We start from the raw sequence: 26,634 nt of genomic DNA, 5'->3' as shown, positions 1-26,634 counted from the left end.
CTAGGACAAAAGTTACATATGTGGAGTAATGCTAAGAAAACAGTTTTTATGTATAAAGAAAAGGAGTACTTGTGGCACCTTAGAGACTAACCAGTTTATTTGAGCATGAGCTTTCGTGAGCTACAGCTCACTTCATCGGATGCATAGCATATCGTGGAAACTGCAGAAGACATTATATACATACAGAGACCATGAAACAAAACTTCCTCCCACCTCACTCCCCCGCTGGCAACAGCTTATCTAAAGTGATCATCAAGTAGAGCCATTTCCAGCACAAATCCAGGTTTTCTCACCCTTCCCCACCCCACCCCCCCCCACACACACATACAAACTCACTCTCCTGTTGGCAACAGCCCATCCCCCTTTGAAACCCCTCTTTATAATGCGCATGATAATCAAGGTGGGTCACCTCCAGCACTAATCCAGGTTTTCTCACCCCCCCCCCCCCACACCCCCCTTTTTTCCAAAAACCACACACACAAACTCATTCTCCTGCTGGCAACAGCTCGTCTTACAATGTGCACAGCAATAATCCAAGTTTAACCAGAACGTCTTGGGGGGGGTTTTGCAGGAAAAAACCCAAGACGTTCTGGTTAAACTTGGATTATTGCTGTGCACATTGTAAGATGAGCTGTTGCCAGCAGGAGAATGAGTTTGTGTGTGTGGTTTTTGGAAAAAGGGGGGGGTGGGGGGGGGGTGAGAAAACCTGGATTAGTGCTGGAGGTGACCCACCTTGATTATCATGCGCATTATAAAGAGGGGTTTCAAAGGGGGATGGGCTGTTGCCAACAGGAGAGTGAGTTTGTATGTGTGTGTGGGGGGGGGTGGGGTGGGGAAGGGTGAGAAAACCTGGATTTGTGCTGGAAATGGCTCTACTTGATGATCACTTTAGATAAGCTGTTGCCAGCGGGGGAGTGAGGTGGGAGGAAGTTTTGTTTCATGGTCTCTGTGTGTATATAATGTCTTCTGCAGTTTCCACGATATGCTATGCATCCGATGAAGTGAGCTGTAGCTCACGAAAGCTCATGCTCAAATAAACTGGTTAGTCTCTAAGGTGCCACAAGTACTCCTTTTCTTTTTACGAATATAGACTAACACGGCTGTTACTCTGAAACCAGTTTTTATGTATGTTTATGTACGTATAGGTATTAAGTGTAGGATTGTAAAAAGTTTAGTGTTACGCTGCACTTTTTCACATGGTTTAAAACATACAAATTGTGAGACAGATGCAGCATTGAATAATCTGTTTGTGACTTGAACCCATGTATCTAGTTTTCCTTCTCTTCTACAGAAGGGTTATGAACCTGAAACCCACGTAACCATCAATGTGTGGTGGTTATGTCATTCATAGGTATAATTGCTAGTTTGATTAACTTAAACCAGAGATAGGCCTAAACTGCAAAGTTTGGATGCAGAGCCAAGTTTTCTCAAAAGTTTGGATTATTTGCATCTATAGTTCTAGTATGAGTTTGACTATTGTAATTAAGGACCAAATTCTGTCCTTTGTTGCATAGGTCAATGGAGCTGTGACAGTTTTCACCATCTGGGAATCTACCACATAATATTCAACCTCATTGATGTCAGTGGGGTTGCACAGGGGTAACTGAGGGCCAAATTCAGCCCAGTAGGTGCAAATCAAATTAATGCATTCCAGACAGTCTGATTTAGAAAATATTGAATATTAGCATTAAAGTCAAAGATGGCTGGCAGCAGAGGTACAGATTACTAGCTAAATAGAGATTTGAGGCCAAACTTTCAACTGGCATAAGCATTTGCAATTCTTCGGACATCTATGGAATTGCACCCAATTATACCAGCAGCATACCTTGCCCTTAATGATGAAATAAAATTTTGGCTGAGTATACTATTACATGTGGGAAGAAGGAGTGGAGGAAGAACAGAGAGGAGCCATCACTTAGAATGTTCCTGCAATGAAGTTTAGAATCTCTGATTTCTTGCTGCAGAATTATGCCACATAATGGTAATCTGTTCTAATATTAATGTGCCTTGTACTGCAGTCTTAGATTTCCATCACTTATAGGCCAGCTCACTTACAGCATTCGTTCCGGTCACAACTAGCAGATGAGCGTAGTCTAAAGTCTTGAGCTGTGTAACTCACGATTTGTTGTTGTAGGTTGGCTATGATATGAGTAAAGAAGCTGCGAAAAGATGTTTTTCCAAAGCAGGTCTGAAACCTACAGATGTGGATGTGATTGAGCTCCATGATTGTTTCTCATCTAATGAGCTTGTTACTTATGAAGCTTTAGGACTTTGTCCTGAAGGTAATAACATTAATGAAGAATTTTAGTTTATTAAAATGGACAACATTAAACATGTCTTGTAACTTTAGTGTTTGTTACAAATGCTATTACTGCTTCATTGCATGAATCTGTCCTGTATGGTAAGAACGTTATTCTGTAACTTCGTAAGGGTGAAGAAAAGCAAAATATTAATAAAAGTCATAAATATATTGTAAAAACTGTAATTGGACAAATGACTCCATTTAGACTACCACATGAATATCAGAAGGCAAATTAATGCATCCCAGATACATGGTGCAAAAAATCATGTGGTTAGCAAGTTGCAGGGGGAGAGTTCTTTTAAAAGGAAGTGGGGGGCGGAGAGTTGACTCACTTTCCTCCCTCTTATTTGTATCTCAGCTTCAGGTCTCCTTCTTTTCAGCTGCTCAAGTTCTTGTTCCCTGTTCCTAGACTTTTATTCATTTATCCTAGATTTTGGTCTGCTTGTGGCCAGTTGATCTTGCTACTTCTCAACCTTCTTAACACCATTGGTGCTTCCCTGCTGTTTCCAGTGGCAATGTTAGGTTGCTACGAACTAATTTTCTGGCTAGTGTGAGTAAACACAGTGGGTTTTTTTCAATTTTTCTTTCACACTTAATTCCCAGATGCACTTAGTCAACATTTATAGTTTAAAAAAATCCACCAACACTTAGAAAGGGGTATCGAATTGGAAAATTTTGGGGCTACAAAATTAGAAATCTCCTAAAAGGTGTCTCCTATTCTAACATCTTAGTTTTCCATAAGTTTTCTGACTATGCATTAACATTTTGTATTTAAGGTAAGACCTTAAATTTTATGTTCTAGTGTTTTTTTACTTAAGGGATTTGAACAAGAAGCACTGAATATAGATTTAAACCAATCATACAGCAAAGTAAATTTCAAATAAAGCCACATAAAATATAGTTTTGCTGATCAGTTGTTTCAGAAATATTCACAAAGAATAAAGGAGGAACTCAGTCTCAGATATGATTTTTTTTTTCTTGATTCCAAATACAATACATCCAGAAGCCTTTGGAAAGGTCCCACACAAAGGTTCTTAAGCAAAGTAGGCAATCACAGCAGAAGAGGGGGAAGATCCTCTCATTGGGTCAATAGCTGGTTAAAAGACAGGAAACAAAGGGTAGGAATAAATGGTCAGTTTTCACAGTGGAGAGGGGTAAATAGCAGAGTCTCCCCAAAGATCTATATTGTAACTAGTGCTGTTCAACATTTTCATAAGTGATCTGTAAAAAGGGGTAAACAGTGAGGTGACAAAGTTTGCAGATGATACAAAACTACTTAAGATAGTTAAGTTCAAAGCAGACTGTGAAGAGTTACAAAGGGATCTCACTGAACTGGGTGACTAGGCAACAAAATGGCACATGAAATTCAATGTTGCTAAATGCACAGTAATGAACATCAGAAAACATAATCCAAACTATACATACAAAATGATGGGTTCTAAATTAGCTGTTTACACTCAAGAAAGAGATCTTGGAGTCCACAATGATAGTTCTCTGAAAACATTGACTCAGTGTGCAGCTGCAATCAAAAAAGCTAATAGGAAGAAAATTTAGGGAAAAAATAGAAAGTAAGACAGAAATTATCAAAATGCTACTATATATATCTGTGGTATGCCCACACCTTGAATGCTATGTGCAGGTCTGGTCACCCCATCTCAAAAAGATATATTAAAATTGGAAAATTTACAGAAAAGGGCAACAAAAATAATTAGGGGTATAGCACAGTTTCCATATGAGGAGAGATTAAAAAGACTGGGATTGCTCATTTTAGAAAAGAGTCCACTAAGGGGGATATGATAGAGGTCTATACAATCATGAATGGTGTGGAGAAAGTGAATAGGGAAGTGATATTTACCCCTTTACATGACACAAGCGTGACGCTGGCAGGTCAGGTGCCAGCTCATGCCAAGGCCCGTGGGCCTCACTGAACACTTACAAATGCATAGCTTGAAAGCAGTCTTGTTTACCTGTGTGTTAGCATTATGAAAATAGATATTAGATTTATAACAATGTGCTTACTGTTTAGACTTTATGGAATGCTTATAGGATGCTGCATGTATATCAGTATCCTGTGTCATAAGGTAATGTTACAGAGCAAACATTTAAACTATAAAAATGTTTGACTGTAAATTCCCCACAGTTACAGGAGAAGCATTGCCAAGTGTGAAATATTAGTTTACCCCAAGAAGTATCATCTCCTGCCCATCAGGAAGGACTAGTGCATTGAAATGAGCCATTGTTGAACAAAGACTTTGTTGATTGTTCCCCCCCACTCACCTATATGCAGAATCAGCTTGGATTCTGGGGTGAGTGTGGATAAAAATCTCTGACAAGGAGAAACTGTGTCTCTTTATGCTGTTTGAACTCTGAGGGGAAAAGATTCCTAGACATAAGCAAGAGATCCCCAAGCTGCTTGGCTTGGGTTAGCCCCAAAGGATATAAAAACTTGCTTATTATAGAAGCTTCTATTACCTTTTGAATTTAAGATTGTACCACATTTGTGTATGTATGCTTACCTGCTTTAATCTTGTAAATAATTCTGTTTTCTTAGTTAATAAATCTTTAGTTAGTTTATTATAGGATTGGCTACAGGTGTTGTCCTTAGTTTGAGATCTGAGTACAATTGACCTAGGGTAAGTGACTGGTCCTCTGGGACTGGGACCTGAACATGTAAAGATGGTCACTTTACATTTTTGGTGTAAAGTGACCATCTATCACATAGTTCAGCTTGCCTGGATGGCAAGATAAACTGGAATGCCCAAGGGGACTGCCCGTGATTCCATGGTAAGATTGTTATAGTCCTTTAGGAGTTCACACTTGTTACTGGATTGGTGAAATCTAATTATAGAACATACAGCTAGTTTGGGGTTTCTGCTCTGCTTTTGACTGTCTGTCCTGAGTTTGGCACTCAGTCTTGAGCCACTCCAGACAGCGTGACAACAACAATTAGGGGTCACACAATGAAATTAATAGGCAACAGCTTTAAAACAAGTGTAAGGAAGTACTTCATGCAACGCACAGTCAACCTGTGGAACTCATTGCCATAGGATGTTGTGAAGGCCAAAAATATAACATTGTTTAAAAAAAAGAATAAGATAAGTTCATGGAGGATACGTCCATCACTGGCTACTAGCCAAGATAGTCAGGGTCACAACCCCATGCTCTGGATGTTCCTAAACCTCTGACTAGAAGCTGTGACTGGACAATAGGGGATGGATCACTCAGTGATTGCTCTGCTCTGTTCATTCTCTGAAGTAGCTGGCACTGGCCACTGTTGGAAGACAGGATATTGGGCTTGATGGACTGTTGGTCTGACCCAGTAGAGCTTTTCTAATGTTCTTATGTTCAAAATATGTTGAACTATTACATTTCAGAGTTTAAAAAGTTCAACTTTTAAACATATTATTGGTTTTTCAAACATTGAATTAAAAAGTTGAGAACATCCTATGTGAATCATTTCCTGAAAAATAGCATGATTTTACTTACACACCACTAGGTGATGTATAATCTTATTTATGAACAGTCAAACTGAGATTGGGGATTCAATAAAAAGGCCTGCAAGAATTTAGACTCAAGATTTTTAACTGAACGAAACTTTAAAAAGATCTCTTCCTCTGTCCTTTTCTTCTTACTATCCCTTCCCTTTCTCTGACTTGTTCCTTTATACCACATTATTGTTTGCTGGGTCTCTGTGGCACCAGTAGCAGCAAAAGTGGTTGCGTTCATTTTCTATTAATTTAGATATGTACGCTCATTAGTAAAAAGAAGCACCCGCTCTTTGTTCTACATCTGTCATGGTGCACCTAGAAAATGCAACACACTGCTCCCGTGACTCCCATTTGGTCAGTTATTAACTTATAACTCAGTAGCATATCTTGTATGCATTTTTTCTTTGTGTTCTAGTCAATTTCACTCTTCAGTCAATATCATGAAAATATGTTTCTTTACCTTCTTACACCCTGAGAGCTCTTCAGTGGGAAAATTGCTTAGTCCAAATGAACATGATTATTTGTTCACCCCTATGAATCAAAATCTGGTACTTCATGTGGTTTGTGTTTGTTGAATACTGAAACTGTTAAGTAAGAATGTATGTATTTAAAAGTATTGAGTCTGCAGCCTGCCAATAACTGCCATTAATATTACTGCTTTCAGAGTTGTAGCCATATTGGTCCCAGGATATGAGAGATACAGTGGAGGAGGTAGTATCTTTTATTGGATCAACTTCTGTTGGTGAAAGAGACAAGCTGTTGAGCTACGCACACCTCTTCTTCAGGTTGTGTAGCTCAAAAGCTGGTCCTTCACTCTTTGGGGAATTTTGTGCCAAAAAATGAAAAATTCTGCTCACAGTATTTTAAAATTCTGCAAATTTTATTTGTCAAAATAACACTGTATAATCACACCAGTTTCAATTATTTTGGTAATTTATTTCAAAATATCTGTCAGCAAGTATGTCTGTAACAATACAGACACCCACACAAATTCCCCCAGGAGTAAAGAGTTAAAGAAACCCCTACGACAATTCAGTGCTTGCTTCTCTGTCCCCTCTCGCACAGAACCCAGCCAGGGGGCAAGGGACTCATGCCCCCTTCCCCCCAGAGCCCAGCCATGGGCCCCCCAACCCAGATACTCATACCCCTTTTCTCCCAGAGCCCAGCTATGCCCCCTCCCCAGCTAGGGTTGCCAATTTTGGTTGGACATATTCCTGGAGGTTTCATCACATGACATAATATTCAATTAAAGATTAATATTTAATTCTTGGAGACTTCAGGACAATCCTGGAGGGTTGGTAACCCTACACCCAGCCCATACACTCATACCCTCCTCCCATCCAGAGCCCAGCCATGGGGCCCTCCCTGGCCCAGACACTCACACCACCTTGCCCTCAGAGCCCAGCTGCACCCCCACCCCCAGCCCAGACACTCACAGACCCTACCCTTCTAGAACCCAGGGATCCAGAAGCAGAAACAGCCTAATGTTGGGTCCCAGGCTTGCAGTTTCCTGCGTGCCACCACCTCTTTTCTTCCAGGTGTGATGGGAACTGCAGCTGCTGGGAACCCTCCAGTTCCCTTCCCTCCCCTCCTTCAGGGCCTTGTTTTCTATTGACGAGGTGGGCTCTGCCAGGTCCAGCAGCCCTAGTGGCACCCAACATCTCTGCAGCCCATTTCTGTGGAGGGAAAAAGGAAATTCTGCATGCCCAACATTAATTTTTGCAAAATTCTTCATTGTGCAGTGGTGTAGAATTCCCCCAGGAGTATTTCGTTCACTAACAGAAATTGGTTCAATAAAAGATATTCCCTCACCCACCTTATGTCTCATTAGTATTACTGCAAGTTGTGATTTCAAGTGAAAAACATAACAGTATCTGTAATGACTGACTGCTCCTTTTCAGGAACATTTGCTCTTTTCATTATAATTTTACCAATTATTAATTTAATTATTGTATAAATTGAAAAGCTTATATAGTGTACTAAAATATATATTTGATGGGCAATGGAAGCAAATTAACACCTATTGTCCAAACAGTGTAAGCAGTTAATGTTCATATCATTTGGTTATTTCACATGTGTGTTCCAAAAGTTTTATGCACTACAATTTTCTGGTCTTGGCTGACTCAAAACATATGCAATAATATCCAGAAGTAACAGTAAGGTTTAAAAATGTACCAGAAGGTGACTTTTTTTCAGCTATTTTCCCTTTTTCAATTACTATTTTATAGGAAGAGCTGGGGAGCTGATTGATAGAGGAGACAATACTTATGGTGGAAAATGGGTGGTAAACCCCAGTGGTGGTTTGATTTCAAAAGGACATCCATTGGGTGCCACAGGTAAGGCAAATATAGAATTTGTATTTCTAATGATTTTGAGGTCTGCATGTGGAAACTGGCAGTTTCTCCATCAGGTTCTGATGGTATCCATGATTATGAATGGTGAAATAATTGTGCAGAAGGAGTGCTCGGGTCTGAGAATATAATGTGTCTGTCTAGTGACTTCCAGTGTGTAAGAAATTATCTTGCTATTGGTTGTTTTTTTCACTTACAAAGGTTAAAATACTCTCTTGACTTTGTGTTTTACGCAGCATGCAGTTTACTCTTAATGTTTTCCATCTTTGAGCTATGAATATGAATTTTGTATTTGTCGTATTCATTTCACTAGTTAACTAAATGAATAGTTCAAAAAGAGGATGCTAGGTGACATAACTTCTGCTTAAATTAAAAGTGAATTTTTTAAAGAAGGAGTGGGTTAGAATTTGTTTTTCTTAATTAAAATAAAATCCGTTTTCACTTGACTTAAAATGTCTAAGTAGCTAGGCGTACAGGGGCATTTTGCACAGATCTAATTATCTGTCTGGAGAGAGCAAACATGTTCAAGAGAAAGTTCATGTTGTTGACAAAGCATACAGAGTTAAGATATAATTTTTTTTCTTTCAAGACCTGAGTACTTACTACTTTTTCTTTAAGTTTCAATAGACTAAGAATACATTTTTGTACTTTGCAGAATACTTGAATATACAGTTTACATTGACATATAAACATTTTTTTGTTTTAGAGACTACTCCAATCAAAATCAAGCTATTAGTTTTAAAGTGTGGTAGTTTTATTTTATATACAAAGTCTGTCTCCAGCTGCCTGTTCAGAGAAAGGGATTCAAAGTAGTTGATGTGAATATTATCTTCTGCATTATATAATGTGTCCGCTGAAGACTTTTATGTTTATGCAGTAATTTAAATCTCAACCTTCAAGCAACTTTCTCAAGCATTCCTTCCAGTTTCGTACTTCAGCAATCTTTCTCAGAAGCTAAATATCTGTGGTTTTAGAAGTGCCATTTTAGCAAGACATATTCCAACTTTTTTCAAAAATAATTTCAGTTTAAGACCATCTGTAATTTCTCTCAGTATTGCCACAATTTAATGGGTTTCATTAGATGTTTTCCATATGTATATAGGAAAGTATACTGCACATAACATAATAAGATGTGATTATATCGTACCCATGTGTTTCCCATAATATACGTTTATTCATAAATGCTGTAACACTTCTTTGAAGAGCTATTCAGTTATAATTTAAATGTAAGCTGCTTAAAATGTAAATCTTTAACCAATGTCTGTGGTGTTATATGATGAAGGGTCAGGCTGGCATTGAACTTTGTACTTAACTTTTTACTGACTGTGAACTTTGTGAACTTCATTTTTCTTTTGACCTGCATATATTTGGATCTATTTGGGACAATCCTTACCTTAAACACTAGTTAACACTTCATGGTGTACTTGAAGTATTGTTTCAATTCAATTTAAAAAGAATTATGATTTTAAAAGGAAATCATCCACCACCACTGGTAAAAGTGTGGAGAACCCATCAGATTTTTGATAAAGCCTTGAAATCCTATATGGGTAATTTTGCTTCTCACTGAGCCAGTTGGTCATTTCTGGAAAAAACTCTAAAGGCTTTTTAGAAATTACATGTGTATTCTCTGCTGATTTGCTATTTAATATAGTATGTTTTAACTTTCAGCAATATTGTTAACTGAGAACTTTTCTAATATTGATTTTGGATGTGCCAACTTAGATGATTAGGTGTTATGTTTTTCTTCAAGTGATGATCCCTATGTGGATTCCAAACATGGATCCACATACGCTGGAACCAGAACGGTTCATAGTAGTATCCGTTAACCCACACATGCATCGTGCATTGACCGCATGGCGCATCTGAGGCTTTAAGAGGCTATGCAGGTTGACACTGCTCCAGTTCCTTCTTGCTGCTGTATGGCCAGAGTCGGAACCCCTGTTCCTCAGTGCTCTTAGCTTACCAAGAGAGCTGTTCTTTGATTGTTGTCTGTAGATAGTTTTTATTAGTTGTATATGGTTGTCCATTAGTTAGCTAGGTTTCCTTTGTTTGACTTCTCCCCTTGTGGGGCTCCTCCCCAGCCCAGGGACTGTGCCCTGGCAAGCCAGTTTTAAATACAGTGCTTCGTGCCCATGGTCCTTCTCTGTGAGTGACGAGCACCAATGTTGTCTGTATTGTTTGGGCGAAGCTCATGTTGCCACCCGCTGCTCCATCTGGCACTCTTTCCCGGCTTGGCCTCGAGAGGCCAGAGAACTTCACCTCTGCAAGTGTCGTATGGAGGAGGTAATGTGACCATGTGCACAACTGGATCCAGGACCGACAGATGCATCAGAATGGTGCTTCATATCAGCGGTGAGCTCCTCCCCGGGCCCTTCCCAGCCGCCACCAGAGGCACCACCGCTACTGCCCAAGACCCGCCATACTCATAAGAGGCACAGCTGTGGACATAAGGGTGGCTCCCCGATGGGGACTGCCTCTAAACACATCATTGCTTCCCCGAGCTGTGCTAGGTCGGATGAGAAGTGTCACATCAATCTGGATGCTCCAGCAACAAAAAGTCCCAATCAGCGCATAAGTCCAAGCACCGCGCTCCATCGGCCCTGCCACTGGCCACAGTGAGTGGCCTGCTGCTGTCACCTCCGGCTCCGTCCACTCCACGGGGATGTCTGGACTTGCATGCCCAATCCTACATACACCGGGGCACTTGTCCCCTCTCATGCCAATGGCTGAACTGATGTTGCCATATGCCAGCTCCCGTCCATACTCCCAGCCTCTTGTCGCTCCCAGAATGCCGTCTCCCGCGGATGATCCCCTTCTCCTTCAGCATCCTGCTCCACTCAGCCTCTCTCCGCCAGGCCCTTCCACAGAGGAACCTCTTTTGCTCTTGGACCATCCGGCTTCATTTCATTCCACACTGATGGTTCTGACAACTCTGCCTCTATTGGACCTGTCTTCGGCCTCTGAGTGGTCTTCTGAGCCGGACTTTGCCTTCTTGCCCACCCAGTCGTATAGCCTGGACCCCTGGCATCATCCATATCATGTATGCCCCACGGGTCAACCCATGGTTCCATGCTGATGCCAGTTGACCCCTATGCCTCGCCCTGCTGGGCTGCTTGGGACCCCTAGATGAATTGCAGGGGACAACCATGCCTGCATCACCGGCTGTTCCCAATGTACTGTCCCTCCCTCTGTCTGAGAAGCCCCAGGACTTTCCGGCACCAGCAGCACCATTGGATCCTCTGGTCCCTATTTGCACCTCTTCCTCCCCAGATGATGCCTTTATTCTGCCCTCTCTCTCTCTCCCCGATGACCACCTGCAAGACCAGGATCTGCTACAGCCCTCAACCTGCCTGTAGATGACGTACAGGACCCCCAGAATCAGTTCCTGGACATATTGCAACCCGCCCGGGCATCCCCTACGCCCTGCCTATTCACAAGGCCATTTTACAACTGTCCCAAATAGTCTGGCACACCCCAGCTTCTTGTGCCCCTACTCCCAAGCGGGTGGAACGTCTCTACTTTGTGCCCACCAAAGGCACAGACTTTCTATATACTCACCTGCCATGAAATTCTTTTGTAGTCCATGCAGTAACTGAGCATGCCTGGCAACTGCACTTTAAATCTAACCCCCCCCCCCCCCCCCCCCCCCCCCCCCGTGCCAATCACAATGCCAAGAAGCTGGACTGGCTGGCTGCAAAGTCAACTCCTCTTAGGGTGACCAGATAGCAACTGTGAAAAGATGGGACGGGGTGGGAGGTAATAGGTGCCTATATAAGAAAAAGTCCCCAAAAACGGGACTGTCCCTATAAAAACAAGACATCTGGTCACCCTAACTCCTCTGCGGGGACAGTTCTGCATTGCCAGCTACCAGGCCATCCTGACCAAGTACAACTTCCTCTCATACTCCAAACTGGTGGACTTTAAAGCTTTCCTCCATCCAGAGAAGCAGCAGGACTTCAACACCTTCTGGAGACAAGTTGGTCACAACGTTCCTCCAGGGAGCAGTTGATGCTGCTGATATTGCGTCCCACTCTCTGGCCTCAGGGGTTGTCCTCTGCCATGATTGCTGGCTATAATCTAGCAGGTTTCTAAAGGAGGTCCAGACTACACTTGAGGACCTCCCCTTTGACAATAACAAAATGTTTAGCGACAAAACCAGTGAGTCCCTGCGCTCCCTTTAGGACTCTCGTACTACCCTCTGATCACTTGGCATATACACCCTGACCCCAACCTGCAGGCAACAGAGGTGGTCCTTTAGCAGGGCCGTCCCTAGAGGGGTGCAGGGCCTGGGGTGGAAGTGATGAATCCGTCACTTCCAGGACTGACCACCCCGGGCGGCGGGTAGGGGAGGCAGTGCCTCCCCAAACAGCCAAGCGTGGCCCTGCCCACACTCTGCCTCCCCAGGGCAGTGACGCTGGGCTCCGGGGGGCTGAGGAGGCTGCGGCAGAGCCGTGCACTCTCCCTCCCAGTGCTCCAGAGCTGGGGAGGCTGCAGCGCCGCCGCCGCGCGCTCTCCCTCGGGTGGAAGGGGTGGGGCTGGGGCTAGCCTCCCCCAGCCAGCGGTTCACGCGCCATCCATGCATGCTGGCCAATCGCGCTGGCTCACGGGGCCGCCCAAAGCGTGGGGCCCGGAGCGGTCGCCCCAATTCACCGTACCGTAAGGAATGGCTCTGTCCTTCAGACCCCGCCTCATGCCACCTACCAGCCCTATCCTCAGTGTCCAGTGGAAGAGTTTCAGCATCATCTGCGCTCACCACCGCCCTACTATTCCACTGCCGCTGCTCCTGCCACTTCTGCTTTCCTGCAACGTTCCTCCAAGCAGCCCTTTTGCGTCCTTCCTGGAGACCCGTGAACCTCCCTCCAGTCACCCCCCCCAATTGTTTTTGTGGGTCATCTTGCCCTTTTTGGTCACAACTGGACAAGATTACCACTGATGGTTGGGTGTTGGACATTGGTCACCAGGGGTACCTCATAGAATTCTTTTCCTTCCTGCCCCATCACTCACTCCGGGGACCTCTTGGGGATCTCTCCCAGTACCACCTTCTCTGAGAGGAAGTAGATGCCTTCCTTTGGAAGGGTGCCATAGAATCTGTTCAACAGCACTACCATGGCTGTGGTTTCTACTCCCCTTACTGCCTCGTACTGAAGAAGGGGGCGTCCATCCCATTTTGGACCTCCAGTTGCTGAACAAATTTATCCGCAGATTCCGTTTCCAGATAGTCATGCTCCCCCTCATCATCCTGTCCCTTCCCCCGGGGGCTTGGTTCACGGCTCTTGATATGAAGGATGCATATTTCCATATAGACATCCCCCCGTTCCTTGCAAATTCCTCCACTTCACGGTGGGGCGTTCACACTACCAATTCCAGGTCCTTTTCTTTGGGATTGCACTGCCCCCTCATCTTTATGAAGGTTTTCGCTGTTGTGTTGGCCCACATGCGTCACCTGGGTCACTCCATGTTTCCCTACCTGGATGATTGGCTCCTTGTGGCTCCATTCCAGGCCTGCCTCCTTATCGCTATCCGGACCCTACACATCCTCCTAGACACCTTGGGGATTTGCATCAACGAGGAGAAATCGGTCCTTATGCCTGCCTGCATGCTCATTTTCATAGGGACCCGTCGGTACTCAGTTGTGGCCCACACCTTTTTTCCTTCGGACCGCTTCACCACCCTCACTGCTCTCATCACGCAGCTCCACCGTCATCCACGCACACGAGTCCATCAGTGCCTCTCTCTCCTGGATCAAATGTCTGCCTGCATCTCTGTCATGCTGCATGCCTGCCTCCATATGCGTTGCCTCCAGCTGTGGCTCCACTCCATCTGTGATCCTCAGTCAGACAGCCTAGGCAAGCTGATCTTGCTTCCTCCCTCTGTGCTCACCTCCCTCATGTGGTGGTGCAACCTGTCCAGAGCCTTAGCCAGCATCCCTTTCACGCCCCCCATACCACTCTCACCATGGATGACTCGCTTGTTGGCTGGGGAGTTCATCTGGACGGCCATGTGGCTCAGGGCCTCTGGTCCCCCAGGGAGGCGCGGATGCACATCAACATCCTGGAGCTCTGTGCCATCTGCCTCACCTGCCGAGTGTTCCTGCCCTTCCTCCATTCACAGCATTTTCAGCTGTGAAGAACATAAGAATGGCCATAGTGGGTCAGACCAAAGATCCATCCAGCCCAGTATCCTGTCTTCCAACAGTAGCCAATGCCAGGTGCCCCAGAGGGAATGAACAGAACAGGTAATCATCAAGTGATCCATTTCCTGGCACCCATTTCCAACTTCTGGCAAACAGAGGCTAGGGACACCATTCCTGCCCATCCTGGCTGATAGCCATTGATGGACCTATCCTCCATGAATTTATCTAGTTCTTTTTTGAACCCTGTTATAGTATTGGCCTTCAAAACATCCTCTGGCAAGGAGTTCCACAGGTTGACTGACTGTGCATTGTGTGAAAAAATACTTCCTTTTGTTTGTTTTAAATCTGCTACCTATTACCCAAATCCAAATACGCCATGGTCCTGTATGCCAGCATACTTTCCTGTATAACGTAAAAACAAAGCACTACTTGAGCAGTAGGCTTTTTTTTAGTTTAAAAAAACCCACAACCCTAACATGTTCAGGAGTCTTTGTGATCAGGTTTTTATTTATGTAAGAAATATTTAGCAAATGGTTTTGAATTCAACTGGTTACTTCCAACCTTTGAAGTACTTCATTGTTACTATTATTTATTTATTACTACAGCAGAATTGAAAGAAGTACTTCTCTCCTGTGCTTGTTTAGCCTAACTAAAAGAAGGTTGAGGGGAGATATGATTGCTCTCTATAAATATATCAGAGGGATAAATACCAGAGAGGGAGAGGAATTATTTAAGCACAGTACCAATGTGGACACAAGAACAAATGGATATAAACTGGGCACCAGGAAATTTAGACGAGAAATTAGACGAAGGTTTCTAACCATCAGAGGAGTGAAGTTTTGGAATAGCCTTCCAAGGGAAGCAGTGGGGGCAAAAGATCTATCTGGCTTTAAGATTAAACTTGATAAGTTTATGGAGGAGATGGTATGATGGGATAACATGGTTTTGGTAATTAAATATTCATGGTAAATAGGCCCAATGGCCTGTGATGGGATATTGGATGGGGTGAGATCCGAGTTACCCAGGAAAGAATTTTCTGTAGTATCTGGCTGATGAATCTTGCCCAGATGCTCAGGGTTTAGCTGATCGCCATATTTGGGGTCGGGAAGGAATTTTCCTCCAGGGCAGATTGGAAGAGGCCCTGGAGGTTTTTCGCCTTCCTCTGTAGCATGGGGCACGGGTCACTTGCTGGAGGATTCTCTGCTCCTTGAAGTCTTTAAACTACGATTTGAGGACTTTAATAGCACAGATATAGGTGTGAGGTATTTTTTTGTAGGAGTGGTGAGTGAAATTCTGTGGCCTGTGTTGTGCAGGAGGTCAGACTAGATGATCATAATGGTCCCTTCTGACCTAAATATCTATGAATTCCTAAAGGTGTCACGAATGCTGTGCTAATGCAATCTTTGGACAGACTTTTGGCAGAAGGATTTATAGTACTGCCATCAAGGTGTGAAAAATGGAACTACATAAAAATGCTTTATATGATTTTCAGAACATAGTCTCTTTTTAAAGACTAAAATTTCACTGTCAAGCAGTTGTTTTTGTAATAAAGCCTTCATTAAATAATTGGAATTTTCTTGAAGGGACTCTCATGTTGGTAAGCCAGAATTTGACATTCCGAGTAATGGCTTCATCTGGAAGGTATTACCATAAAATGGTTAAAGAATAAGGAAACTAATCTTCAATACAGTGGACATTTGAAGGGGATGAAAGTGAAAAATGCATTACTTTGAGTCACGAACTTGTATGTTTATACAGTATGCGTGCACGAATGTAAATACTGTGTTTTTCTTTTTCCTAAAACTGGGAAAATATTAGTTTTATAAAACCAAAGATTGCTTAAGAGAGACACCCTGAAGCCCAAAGTCAGGTGTAAGAGTACTAAAATATGCCAGCATTGCAGCTCCAAAGTCAGGAAAAAGCTAACTCTGTGGGGTGTTTATTTCACTGGAGAAATTTGTACAATTTCTGTCCTATCTTTCAAGGAAGACGAAAGTACAGACAAAATACAGTGATTGTGGGATTTTTTAAAATAAACCTATGCAAATTAGTCAAAAAGTTTAGGTACCCCGACATATCAACAAATAGGGCTCAATCCAAGGCCCATTGAAATCAATGGAAGAATTCCCATTGATTTTAATGGACCTTAGATCCAAGGCCATATTCAGCTTCACTGTTTTACTTTATATAGTTAGTTTTTTAATTGCTGGAAAGATCGTCCAAATTTCAAGAGGGAGGCAAAAATTATTAAATATTTTTAAAGGAATTTAAAAAAATGTTCATGCCTATAGTACAATTGAAAGGGTGCTTTATCAAAAAAAATAAAATTGACAGTGTTCTTTAAGCTAAAGCTTTCCAAAAGCACAACTCTCTGAGTCTTGGTCAATTGTTAGTCTTGCCTAGGTTCATAGTGTCCTCCTTGTTTGCTTGTTCTTTTTAAAACTGCAGTCAGAATTCTCAAATGGTAAGGTTTGTATTGTGGAAAAATACTTCTCTATTAAGTGTTATATCAATGATAAGAAATGTTTGTCAAGCAGTCTTTTTACAGTATTACATTTTGATGTGTACTAAAACTTCATAAAACTAATATTTTCAAAATAGATTGAAACACTTTGTCATACTATCCCATATTTTAGCTATATAAGAGCTAAATACTATTATTACCTAAGTCATGGTCAGTAGTGAATTTGCCATAAAAGAAAACAGCATTTTTAAGATTTGTTCATTTTTAAATCAGTATAACTTTCTAGCCCTAAGTACTCCTAGTTTTTGTATTCTTGTATTCCTTTCAGTTGTTGTATGCAGTGTAACTGTAGCTGTGTCGGTCCCAGGATATTAATATGTTTTATTGGACCAGCTACCGTTGGTGAGAGAGACAAGCTTTCGAGCCACACAGACCTGAAAAAGAGCTCTGTGTGGCTCGAAAACTTCTCTCTCCAACAGAAGTTGGTCCAATAAAAGATATTACCTCATCCTTTAAGCTTCTGTTTAAAAAAAACAAACAAAATCCTTAAGAGAGGCTTTTTTTCTTAGGATTTTGGTAATGGAGTTCTTTAAATTTTAGTTTGCTGAAGTGTAGGATGATATAACATTATTGTATTTGTTGCTTGCTCTTGCAATAGTTGGGCGTGTTTTAAGATCTGCCTCCTCTGTGTTTGATTTTTTAGGTCTGGCTCAGTGTGCTGAACTCTGCTGGCAGCTAAGAGGGGAAGCTGGGAAGAGACAAGTTCCTGGTGCAAAGGTTGCTCTGCAACATAACATAGGCCTTGGTGGTGCTGTAGTTGTAACATTATACAGAATGGGTTTTCCTGAAGCTGTAAGGTGAGTTTTTGTCTATTTGTGTTTCTATAAATCTGTACATAAATGTCATCAGAGAAGAGGTAGCATTATACTTTACTTTGGAAGACAGAGATTTCCTGTTTGAGTGCAGCGAAAAGTAGGATGTAATGTTTAAATAGTGTGGTAGATCCAGTTTGGTAGTGCTGAAATGAAAATGTGCATATAATTGGCTTATTTTGCACATACAATACAGTTTTCTCAGTACCCTGTTACATAGACTGCTTGGATTATGTTTGTTCCCTCACAGCAGGGAAAAATGCAGTTTCTGAATGCACAACTCTTTCTCAATGCTTATGTGCAGCTGTTTTTTCTGCAGTCTGTTTCAACTTTCATAATGGTTTTGGTGTTGGTCACAATGGCTGCTTTTTTCCCCCCTCCTTAATTGTGTTCTCATAAGTATCTGTCTCCATGTCCAAAATTCTAAGTAAATTTAAGGAAAAGGGATATGAAAAACTGGCACTGATACTTTATTATGTGATTCTTGTAAAACTCCAGACATTTTAAGACTGCAATTCAATTGCCATAAAACAGCATGAAAGCTACAACCTTCATACCTTTAGTACTTCAAAACACTCCAGGCTGAATGCACAGGTCACTGACCATTCCTAGGTACTGTAGTCAGTAGCCATAGATTCCTTTTTATTTGTTTAGACGTACAAATAATAGTCATTTGGATAAGAAATACGAAATAAAACAGAGTAGCTTCATGCCGTTTCTGTTCAAGAGCAGTTATTTTTTGTAGTAGAAAAATCTTAGTTTCACAGAGAACATGTGAGTGGGATTTTGTTTTTTAAACTAGCACGCACCTGATATTTTTCTCTGGGGTTCTTATTTAATGGAGTTTTGCCATTGTCTTCAGTGGGGCCAGGATTTCCAATACTACTGACAACAGAGATGCCTGTTTCAAAATCTGTGCAGTGTAAGGTTTGTTACTACTTATTGGAAGTTTGTTTACTATTGGGAAGGGTTTAATAATCCCCATCACAGGTTTTGATAGTGATGTGGATATTTGATGGCTTTGGTGATGACAGATGTGGAATATTTGCATAGGAATTGGGGTTGGTGTTCCTGCTTGTACAAATATTTTTGCAATAATATTTGTTTAAAGAGTATTGTCGGAATAAAAAACCCCTAGTTTAGGAACAAGTGTATGTATATGTGTTCTTACAGCAGAGAGATAATTGGGATTATAGGCATATGAGGGAGTTTCCATACAAAGGGAGATTATAGATATAGAATTTCTTAATTCAGACAGGCAAGAGTAAGAGAAGATACACTACAGGTATATAAATTAATGAAAGGTATATGGAAGTCCATTTGAGTTTTCATATTTTTCTGGTCTCATAGTAAAAGGATAAGGGGGGTGGTAAACATTAAAAGACAACAAAGAAAATGAATTTTTAAAAAATTAAACAGGTAGTTAATCTGAGGAACTCTGTCATGTGATTATCAAGGCCAAGAATGTAGTAAGATTAAAAATGGTAAATCTATATGAATAGCTGCAAGGGTCATCAGGTTTGCATTGGTGAACTATCAGGTGTGGTCATAGAGAAATTCCCCCATTGTATAATACACATATTTAAGTGGCATTGTAGAAGTTTTATACCTTCCTGTGGCTCATTTAGTTTTGGCCAGGGTTGTAGATAGTCTCTAAGGTGCCACAAGTACTCCTTTTCTTTTTGCGAATACAGACTAACACGGCTGTTACTCTGAAACCTGTCATTATGCAATGCACTGCATTTAGCCGTATGGAGTGGAAATCTATCAACTGCATGAAAAAACTTGTATAAGCTATTACCAGCAGGAGAGTGGGGTGGGAGGAGGTATTGTTTCATGGTCTCTGTGTATATAATGTCTTCTGCAGTTTCCACAGTATGCATCCGATGAAGTGAGCTGTAGCTCACGAAAGCTTATGCTCAAATAAATTGGTTAGTCTCTAAGGTGCCACAAGTACTCCTTTTCTTTTTGCGAATACAGACTAACATGGCTGTTACTCTGAAACCTGTCATTATGTAAGGCACTGCATTTAGCCGTATGGAGTGGAAATCTATCAACTGCATGAAAAAACTTGTATAAGCTATTACCAGCAGGAGAGTGGGGTGGGAGGAGGTATTGTTTCATGGTCTCTGTGTATATAATGTCTTCTGCAGTTTCCACAGTATGCATCCGATGAAGTGAGCTGTAGCTCATGAAAGCTTATGCTCAAATAAATTGGTTAGTCTCTAAGGTGCCACAAGTACTCCTTTTCTTTATACTATTGTAAGTGCATAATTGGTCCATTCCTGTAAAGCAATTCCAAACTGTTTTTATTTTCAAAACTTTATATATTTTGTAGTTTTAAATTATTAATATGAACAGGGGTTGTGCCAAAATATGACAGTCCATAAAAATAAAAGGATTTGGGAGGGAACTTGCTAGAGTTCAAGAACAAATGGATAGATCGTGCTAAACCAATCTGATCTCCTTCTTTGAGAAAGTAACAGATTTTTTAGACAAAGGAAACACAGTGGATCTAATTTACCTAGATTTCAGTAAGGCGTTTGATACGGTGCCACACGGGGAATTATTAGTTACACTGGAGAAGATGGGGATCAATATGAAAATTGAAAGGTGGATAAGGAATTGGTTAAAAGGGAGACTACAGCGGGTCATACTGAAAGGTGAACTGTCAGACTGGAGGGAGGTTACCAGTGGAGTTCCTCAGGGATAGGTTTTGGGACCAATTTTATGTAATCTTTTTATTACTGACCTCAGCACAAAAAGTGGGAGTGTGCTAATAAAGTTTGCGGATGATACAAAGCTGGGAGGTATTGCCAATTTAGAGAAGGACCGGGATATCCTACAGGATGATCTGGATGACCTTGTAAACTGGAGTAATAGTAATAGGATGAAATTTTAATAGTGAGAAGTGTAAGGTCATGGATTTAGGGATTAATAACAAGAATTTTAGTTATAAGCTGGGGACGCATCAATTAGAAGTAACGGAGGAGGAGAAGTACCTTGGAGTATTGATTGACCACAGGATAACTATGAGCCGCCAATGTGATGTGGCCGTGAAAAAAGCTAATGCGGTCTTGGGATGCATCAGGCGAGGTATTTCCAGTAGAGATAAGGACGTATTAGTACCGTTATACAAGGCACTGGTGAGACCTCATCTGGAATACTGTGTGCAGTTCTGGTCTCCCGGGTTTAAGAAGGATGAATTCAAACTGGAACAGGTGGAGAGAAGGGCTACTAGGATGATCCGAGGAAAGGAGACTCAAGGAGCTTGGCTTGTTTAGCCTAACCAAAAGAAGGTTGAGGGGAGATATGATTGCTCTCTATAAATATATCAGAGGGATAAATACCAGAGAGGGAGAGGAATTATTTAAGCTCAGTACCAATGTAGACACAAGAACAAATGGATATAAAGTGGCCATTAGAAAGTTTAGACTCAAAATTAGACTAAGGTTTCTAACCATCAGAGGAGTGAAGTTCTGGAATAGCCTTCCAAGGGAAGCAGTGTGGGCAAAAGACCTATCTGGCTTCAAGATTAAACTCGATAAGTTTATGAGTAGCAGCCGTGTTAGTCTGTATTCGCAAAAAGAAAAGGAGTAGATGGTATGATGGGATAACATGATTTTGGCAATTAATTGATCTTTAACTATTAATGGTAATTAGGCCCAATGGCCTGTGATGGGATGTTAGATGGGGTGGGATCTGAGTTGTTACAGAGAATTCTTTCCTGGGTATCTGGCTGGTGAATCTTGCCCACATGCTCAGGCTTCAGCTGATCGCCATATTTGGGGTCAGGAAGGAATTTTTCTCCAGGGCAGATTGGAAGAGGCCCTGGTGGTTTTTCGCCTTCCTCTGTAGCATGGGGCACGGGTCACTTGCTGGAGGATTCTCTGCACCTTGAAGTCTTTAAACCATGATTTGAGGACTTCAGTAGCTCAGACATAGGTGAGAGGTTTATTGCAGGAGTGGGTGGGTGAGATTCTGTGGCCTGCATTGTGCAGGAGGTCAGACTAGATGATCATAATAGTCCCTTCTGACCTAAATATCTATGAGTCTATGAGTATATTGTCCCTTGTTTTCACTTTAAGCCTTGTTTAGAAAAGTTGACATGTTTGTTTATACGTGTGGAGTGTTGTGGCTGTGTTGGTCCCAGGCTTGAAGAAGAGAGCTCTCTTCTCTTGAAAGCTTCTCTCTCATTGTATTACCTCATTCACCATGTCTCTCTAATGTTGGTTTATACAGCTTTTTGACATCTCAGTTCCAGTATTTAATATCTGTTGCTTTCAAAACATGAACAACAAAATTATCTCTCTTAAAATTTCAAAGACAGAGAGAGATGTTTTTCTCCAACTCATTTCTAGTTTGATCTCAGTCTAGTTCCCATGCATGCCAACTGTACTAATGCACTCCAGGGAGTGGTGAATGAAACAGCAAAGAGTTGGATTTTTCATTAATGATGTTGAGATTGAAAGGTTGAAAATAAAAGCAAAAGATGTCATGAGGTTACTCTTTTTCACAGCTGTTGTGATATAGTGTTCTTGGTGGGAGACCCAGGCTTATGGAATGTGATCCTTTTGTCAGTGTGCCAGAGTTTAGCAGCCTTTAGGCTACATTGTAAGACCCTGTCTGTCTTTTTGGCCAGGCTTTTATTTGTCGTTTTTAATAGGAAATGAGGATTTTTATTAAAAAAGCCAAGGGTGGTGGTGTATTTAATTGATTTTTTTACAATTGTTTAGTTCAGGAGACTTTGCAATAAGCATCAATATAGATTTCTAAACCCACTAACTCAGGAAGTGTTGTATATTATTGTAACAGTTCAGGGCAACAGCACCTGTATTTCTCCCTCGTGATCCACCAAAGGCACCGACTTTAGGCTCCTGGCTTCTCAGCAGTCACATCTCTAACCATGTTTTTTCCAGGCTGCACAGTTCTCCGCCTACCCTGTTTCATCCCCTAAATAGGCCAGCATCTGTGCTTTTACTTTCTCTCTGAAGGTTATGAACGGCTGTAATTGCCAGCAGTCACAAGTTACCACACAGCTCTTTACAAGCAAGCACGTTTATTTTTAAGGTGACAGTATTATGGAGAAAACATATTAAAAACAGTAGAGGAACCTAAATGCATGTTAAAAAACTTATCAGAGGTCACCCCAACTCCAGCCTCAGGCTCTGGAAGCTTTTTGTTCTTCAAAATCCACAGCAGAGCTTTCCCCATGGTTACAAGTTCATAACTGTCTCAGATTCAGAACCAGAACCACCATGAATAGTTCAGTCTTTCCTTTATATAGCTTGTACTTTAATGTTGAGACTGTGGGAATAGGTAATCAGCAGACAATGGTCTTCTGCTCAGGGTGTAGCTTCAAAAGACTGGTGCCACCGGACTCCTTGTTGCTTCAAAAGACTGGATTTTTGCATAATCAGAGATGGGGAATTTGCAGGCAAACTGCTTGACTGTTTGTCCCAAAGGTCCATTTTTGTCTGGCCCACTTTGAGGTTCATAACCCTTTCCAGGGTTCACATCGCCTCTGCCCCCTAAAGAGGTTACGTACAATCCTGGCCTACAATAATACATAACCTTTGCATTTAATATAATGGACTCCAAAGATACTTTAAACTTAATTCAGTTAGTTTTTTTTCACGTATATTGCAGGAAATTGCCATATCTGCCACAATTATTTACTTTCCTGAGCCCCCTTTTTTTTGTCTTTCTAAATTGTAAGCTTTTTGGAGCAAGGACAGTCTTTGCATTGTCTCTACATTGCTAGCATATCCTGAGTTACTGACAATAGTGCTCTCCTTTGGGTGTGAGGAAAGGTTTTGCATACTCAGCTGATTGTGTTCCTCCTAAATAACTGCAATTAGAAATTATTACTACAACCCATTTATTTCATCTTACAAAAATTTGGTTGGGGGAACTGCTTGTGAGATTTTTTTTCTTTTTTCCTGAAGATAACTTTCAAAGTATAGAAATTAAAATCTAGACAGCTATCAATTGCTGCCTTCTTATTAATGTTGTTTTTCCAAAACGCTTCGCCTGTAAAAGACCTCTAATAGAAGAATTGCACGTATACAATGTAAGATGTTGGCATTAAAAAAGTTAAGCTCCTCTGTTCACATCATTTAGCTATGCAGTTTTAGTGTGATATGGTAACATTGGGTAACAAAGGGAAAACTATTGCATTTCATGGTCATAAAGATCTTAATAAATTGTATTTCATACTAGCGCAATGTTGGTTTAAGTCATCAGAGCTAGATGTACTATATTCGGTGGCTCCAGTAATTAAAAGTTACTCTGTGTATACATCCAGGTAAATGAGAGCAGAACTTGGTGCCTTTATATGTAGCTCTAGATGAGATGGATTTGTACGTAATAGAGGGTTATTTGTTAGGTTCTTCACATTATTCTAAGATCTTGTGTTTACTGCAGAGTTAACTTGCATTACAGCTGGAATCCCATCCCCACACACACGCCATTAACTTGAGTGTGATGATGCTTTTAACTCTAGTTGGCTGGCCTGTCAGGGTATAGGCTACAGCTTAAGTTTGCATAACTCATCAGCTGCTAACATAATCACTCTGTGCAGTTTGAGTGTTACTTTGTAGTGTGGCTGCACTCATTTGAGCCAGGCTAACTTGAATGTAGATAACTTGTGTTTACTTTGCAGTGACAGACAGCCTAAGTGATTTAAATGAGTGGTTTCCTTTCATTTCAGCACCCAGCGCATCCAGGCTATTCCCACCAGCGCAAGTTTTGATGGATTTAAGGCCAATCTTGTCTTCAAAGAGATTGAAAAGAAACTTGAAGAGGTAAATCACTTTAATTATTTTTAAAAGTCTTTATAATGGGAGACTTAACTTTTTATTTGTTATGCTTTGGCTTCAGAGATAAGGTTGATCATCTAGCTTTAATTCACACCTCAAGTGTCTCACTGCATGCAAAGACTTGAAAAATGTACTTGTCCAGAGCAAGAGCTGTTCAACGTAAGCTGTATCAACTTTTGCAGAATCCATGCGTGTTTTAAAATGAAAGATGTGACCCCTTCTTAAGTCTACTAAGAGGATCACTATGTGTGTTGAGGGAGAAAATTGGTTGTTGCTGTTGACAATCGGGTGTTGGTGTCTGTGTGAGTGAGCGATTTTCCACTCCACACTTTGGATTGGGAAGCACTGTGTAGGTGGTGACTGTGACAGATATTGCAATCCTATGCAGTATTTTTGGGGACCATTGTACTAAATTTATGGATGGATTATGTATGATTGCGTTCTGCTCTGTGGGGGTGGATTATCACAGCTCTTCCTGGAACTAAAAACCTTGGGAGGTAATAACCTGGGATATGTAAACAACTCCAAAGCACCACCTTCTGGGTTGTTTGCATATACTTGTTCAAACTGGGTTTTCCAGAGACTCTTTTGGTACAAAAAGCTGAACTGATACAGGTCCTTCTTACTGATCCAGCAAATGGACAGGACCTTCTGTCCAAGGGGGCACCAACCCTTGTAGAAAGGTTGGAAAGACTTTTGCTTATTAGGGCCCCATAAGACTGATGGGTGACTTCTGGTAAGGTTTTAGCATTCATGTAGGAACTCTTATTGTTTTTTACATGTTTTTTTAATGCTTTTTTTGGTCCTAAAGTAAATATTCTCTGCTGAGAAAGATCTGTGTGGTCACTGGTAAAAACCCTGTCATTGTTTTCAGAGAGAAAGCACAGCCCAGATGCTGGCCTGTAGACAGATGGCTTTCTGGGGATATTACAGTGTGACATGGGCTGGGCAGTCTTAAAACCCCCATGCAGAAGGGAGTGGGACAAGGTTCCCTGCCCAGAGACAGGTGATGGCTAGATATCTGAGACCTCACTGGGCAGTATTCCTGGAGTGGACCACAGAGAGGGAATGCAGATGCACTTACCCTGAAACTGACAATAACCACACCAGTAAAGGGCTCTGTGTGCAGGGTGGGAAGCCCACCAATACTAATTTGGGTGGAGTGAGTGTGGGGTGTTTCTGCCACCTCTACAGAGGATTTTGAGGCTGAGAGAGGCTGCTGCTACTATGGCTGCAAAATTTCAACCCATCCTCCCTCCACCTCTGACAGGTTGCTGGGAGAGGAGCTACTAATTATAGGCTCGATCCTGCAAGATGATGAGCACACTGGCCCAGTCTAACAAAGCACTTGAGCATGTGCTTAACTTTAAGCGTATAAGTAGTCCACTTCTCTTCATTAGTAATATAAAGTTTGAAACTGATGTGATTTGTTATGAATTTGCTAGGCTATGCTTCTGGTACACAGAAGGTGAAATGAGTTACAAAAACACTTTGATTACTCTAAGAATATCAGACTGATCTTTGTTCTTAAAACAGTTTGCTCCCAGTTGCTGGCAGGTGCTAGTAGTTCACTGGGTTTTTCTAATATGGCCTCTCCATTACTGGAGGTTTGCAACTTTGGTAGCCCATTCTGTATGGTCTTCTGCTAATCTCTCTTTGTGGGTGAATCGTCCTTTTGATCCACCCAAGATACCATATTATCCATCTAAGATCTTCTTTTTCTGCCTCACATTCTTCTGTCATCAACTTTCCCTTCCAGTGCCTGTAAACATACATCTCACTCTCAACCTCTTAAAATGTGGCCTGAAATAAAAACTTTCTTGTCATAACATCTAACTTTTGCTGAGTGCCAATCATTTCCAGTACTTTTGAGTTGGTTATATATGATATTTTCTGAATTCTTCTATAACACCATAATTTGAAGGATTGAATTTTTGTTATTAATTTATTGACTGTCCATGATTCACAGTTGTGATTTAACACAAACCAAATACAAGTTTTTATGAGTTGGAATTTAATCTTCAGATTCATGTCCATTCTCATCAGATATTTATTCTTCCAGAATGTCTTTTGCTCTAGCTGTTCTGGTGCTGACTTCAGTATCCGATCTTCCATCTTCTGTAATGATGCTTCCTAAGTAGCAATAATTTCTCACTTGCTGTATAGTTGTGCTGTTCGCTGGAATCTTGCATGTTCCCCTAGG

General features: G+C 41.5%; 1 protein-coding gene across 4 annotated transcripts in view; it reads left to right on the top strand.

The window, feature by feature from the left end:
- SCP2 (sterol carrier protein 2) overlaps positions 1–26,634 on the top strand; it is a 53,759-nt gene that overhangs the window by 18,145 nt on the left and 8,980 nt on the right. For all 4 annotated transcript variants that reach the window (XM_037907531.2, XM_027824629.3, XM_037907530.2 and 1 more), the window contains exons 10-13: positions 2,135–2,282; positions 8,019–8,126; positions 17,442–17,595; positions 24,323–24,416. In XM_037907531.2, the coding sequence (XP_037763459.1) occupies positions 2,135–2,282; positions 8,019–8,126; positions 17,442–17,595; positions 24,323–24,416 (504 nt within the window). The remainder of the gene's footprint in view (positions 1–2,134; positions 2,283–8,018; positions 8,127–17,441; positions 17,596–24,322; positions 24,417–26,634) is intronic.

This window comes from Chelonia mydas, chromosome 8 (genome assembly GCF_015237465.2).
Source record: "Chelonia mydas isolate rCheMyd1 chromosome 8, rCheMyd1.pri.v2, whole genome shotgun sequence".
Classification (NCBI taxonomy): domain Eukaryota; kingdom Metazoa; phylum Chordata; order Testudines; family Cheloniidae; genus Chelonia; species Chelonia mydas.
This window is presented reverse-complemented; position numbering and strand designations above follow the sequence as displayed.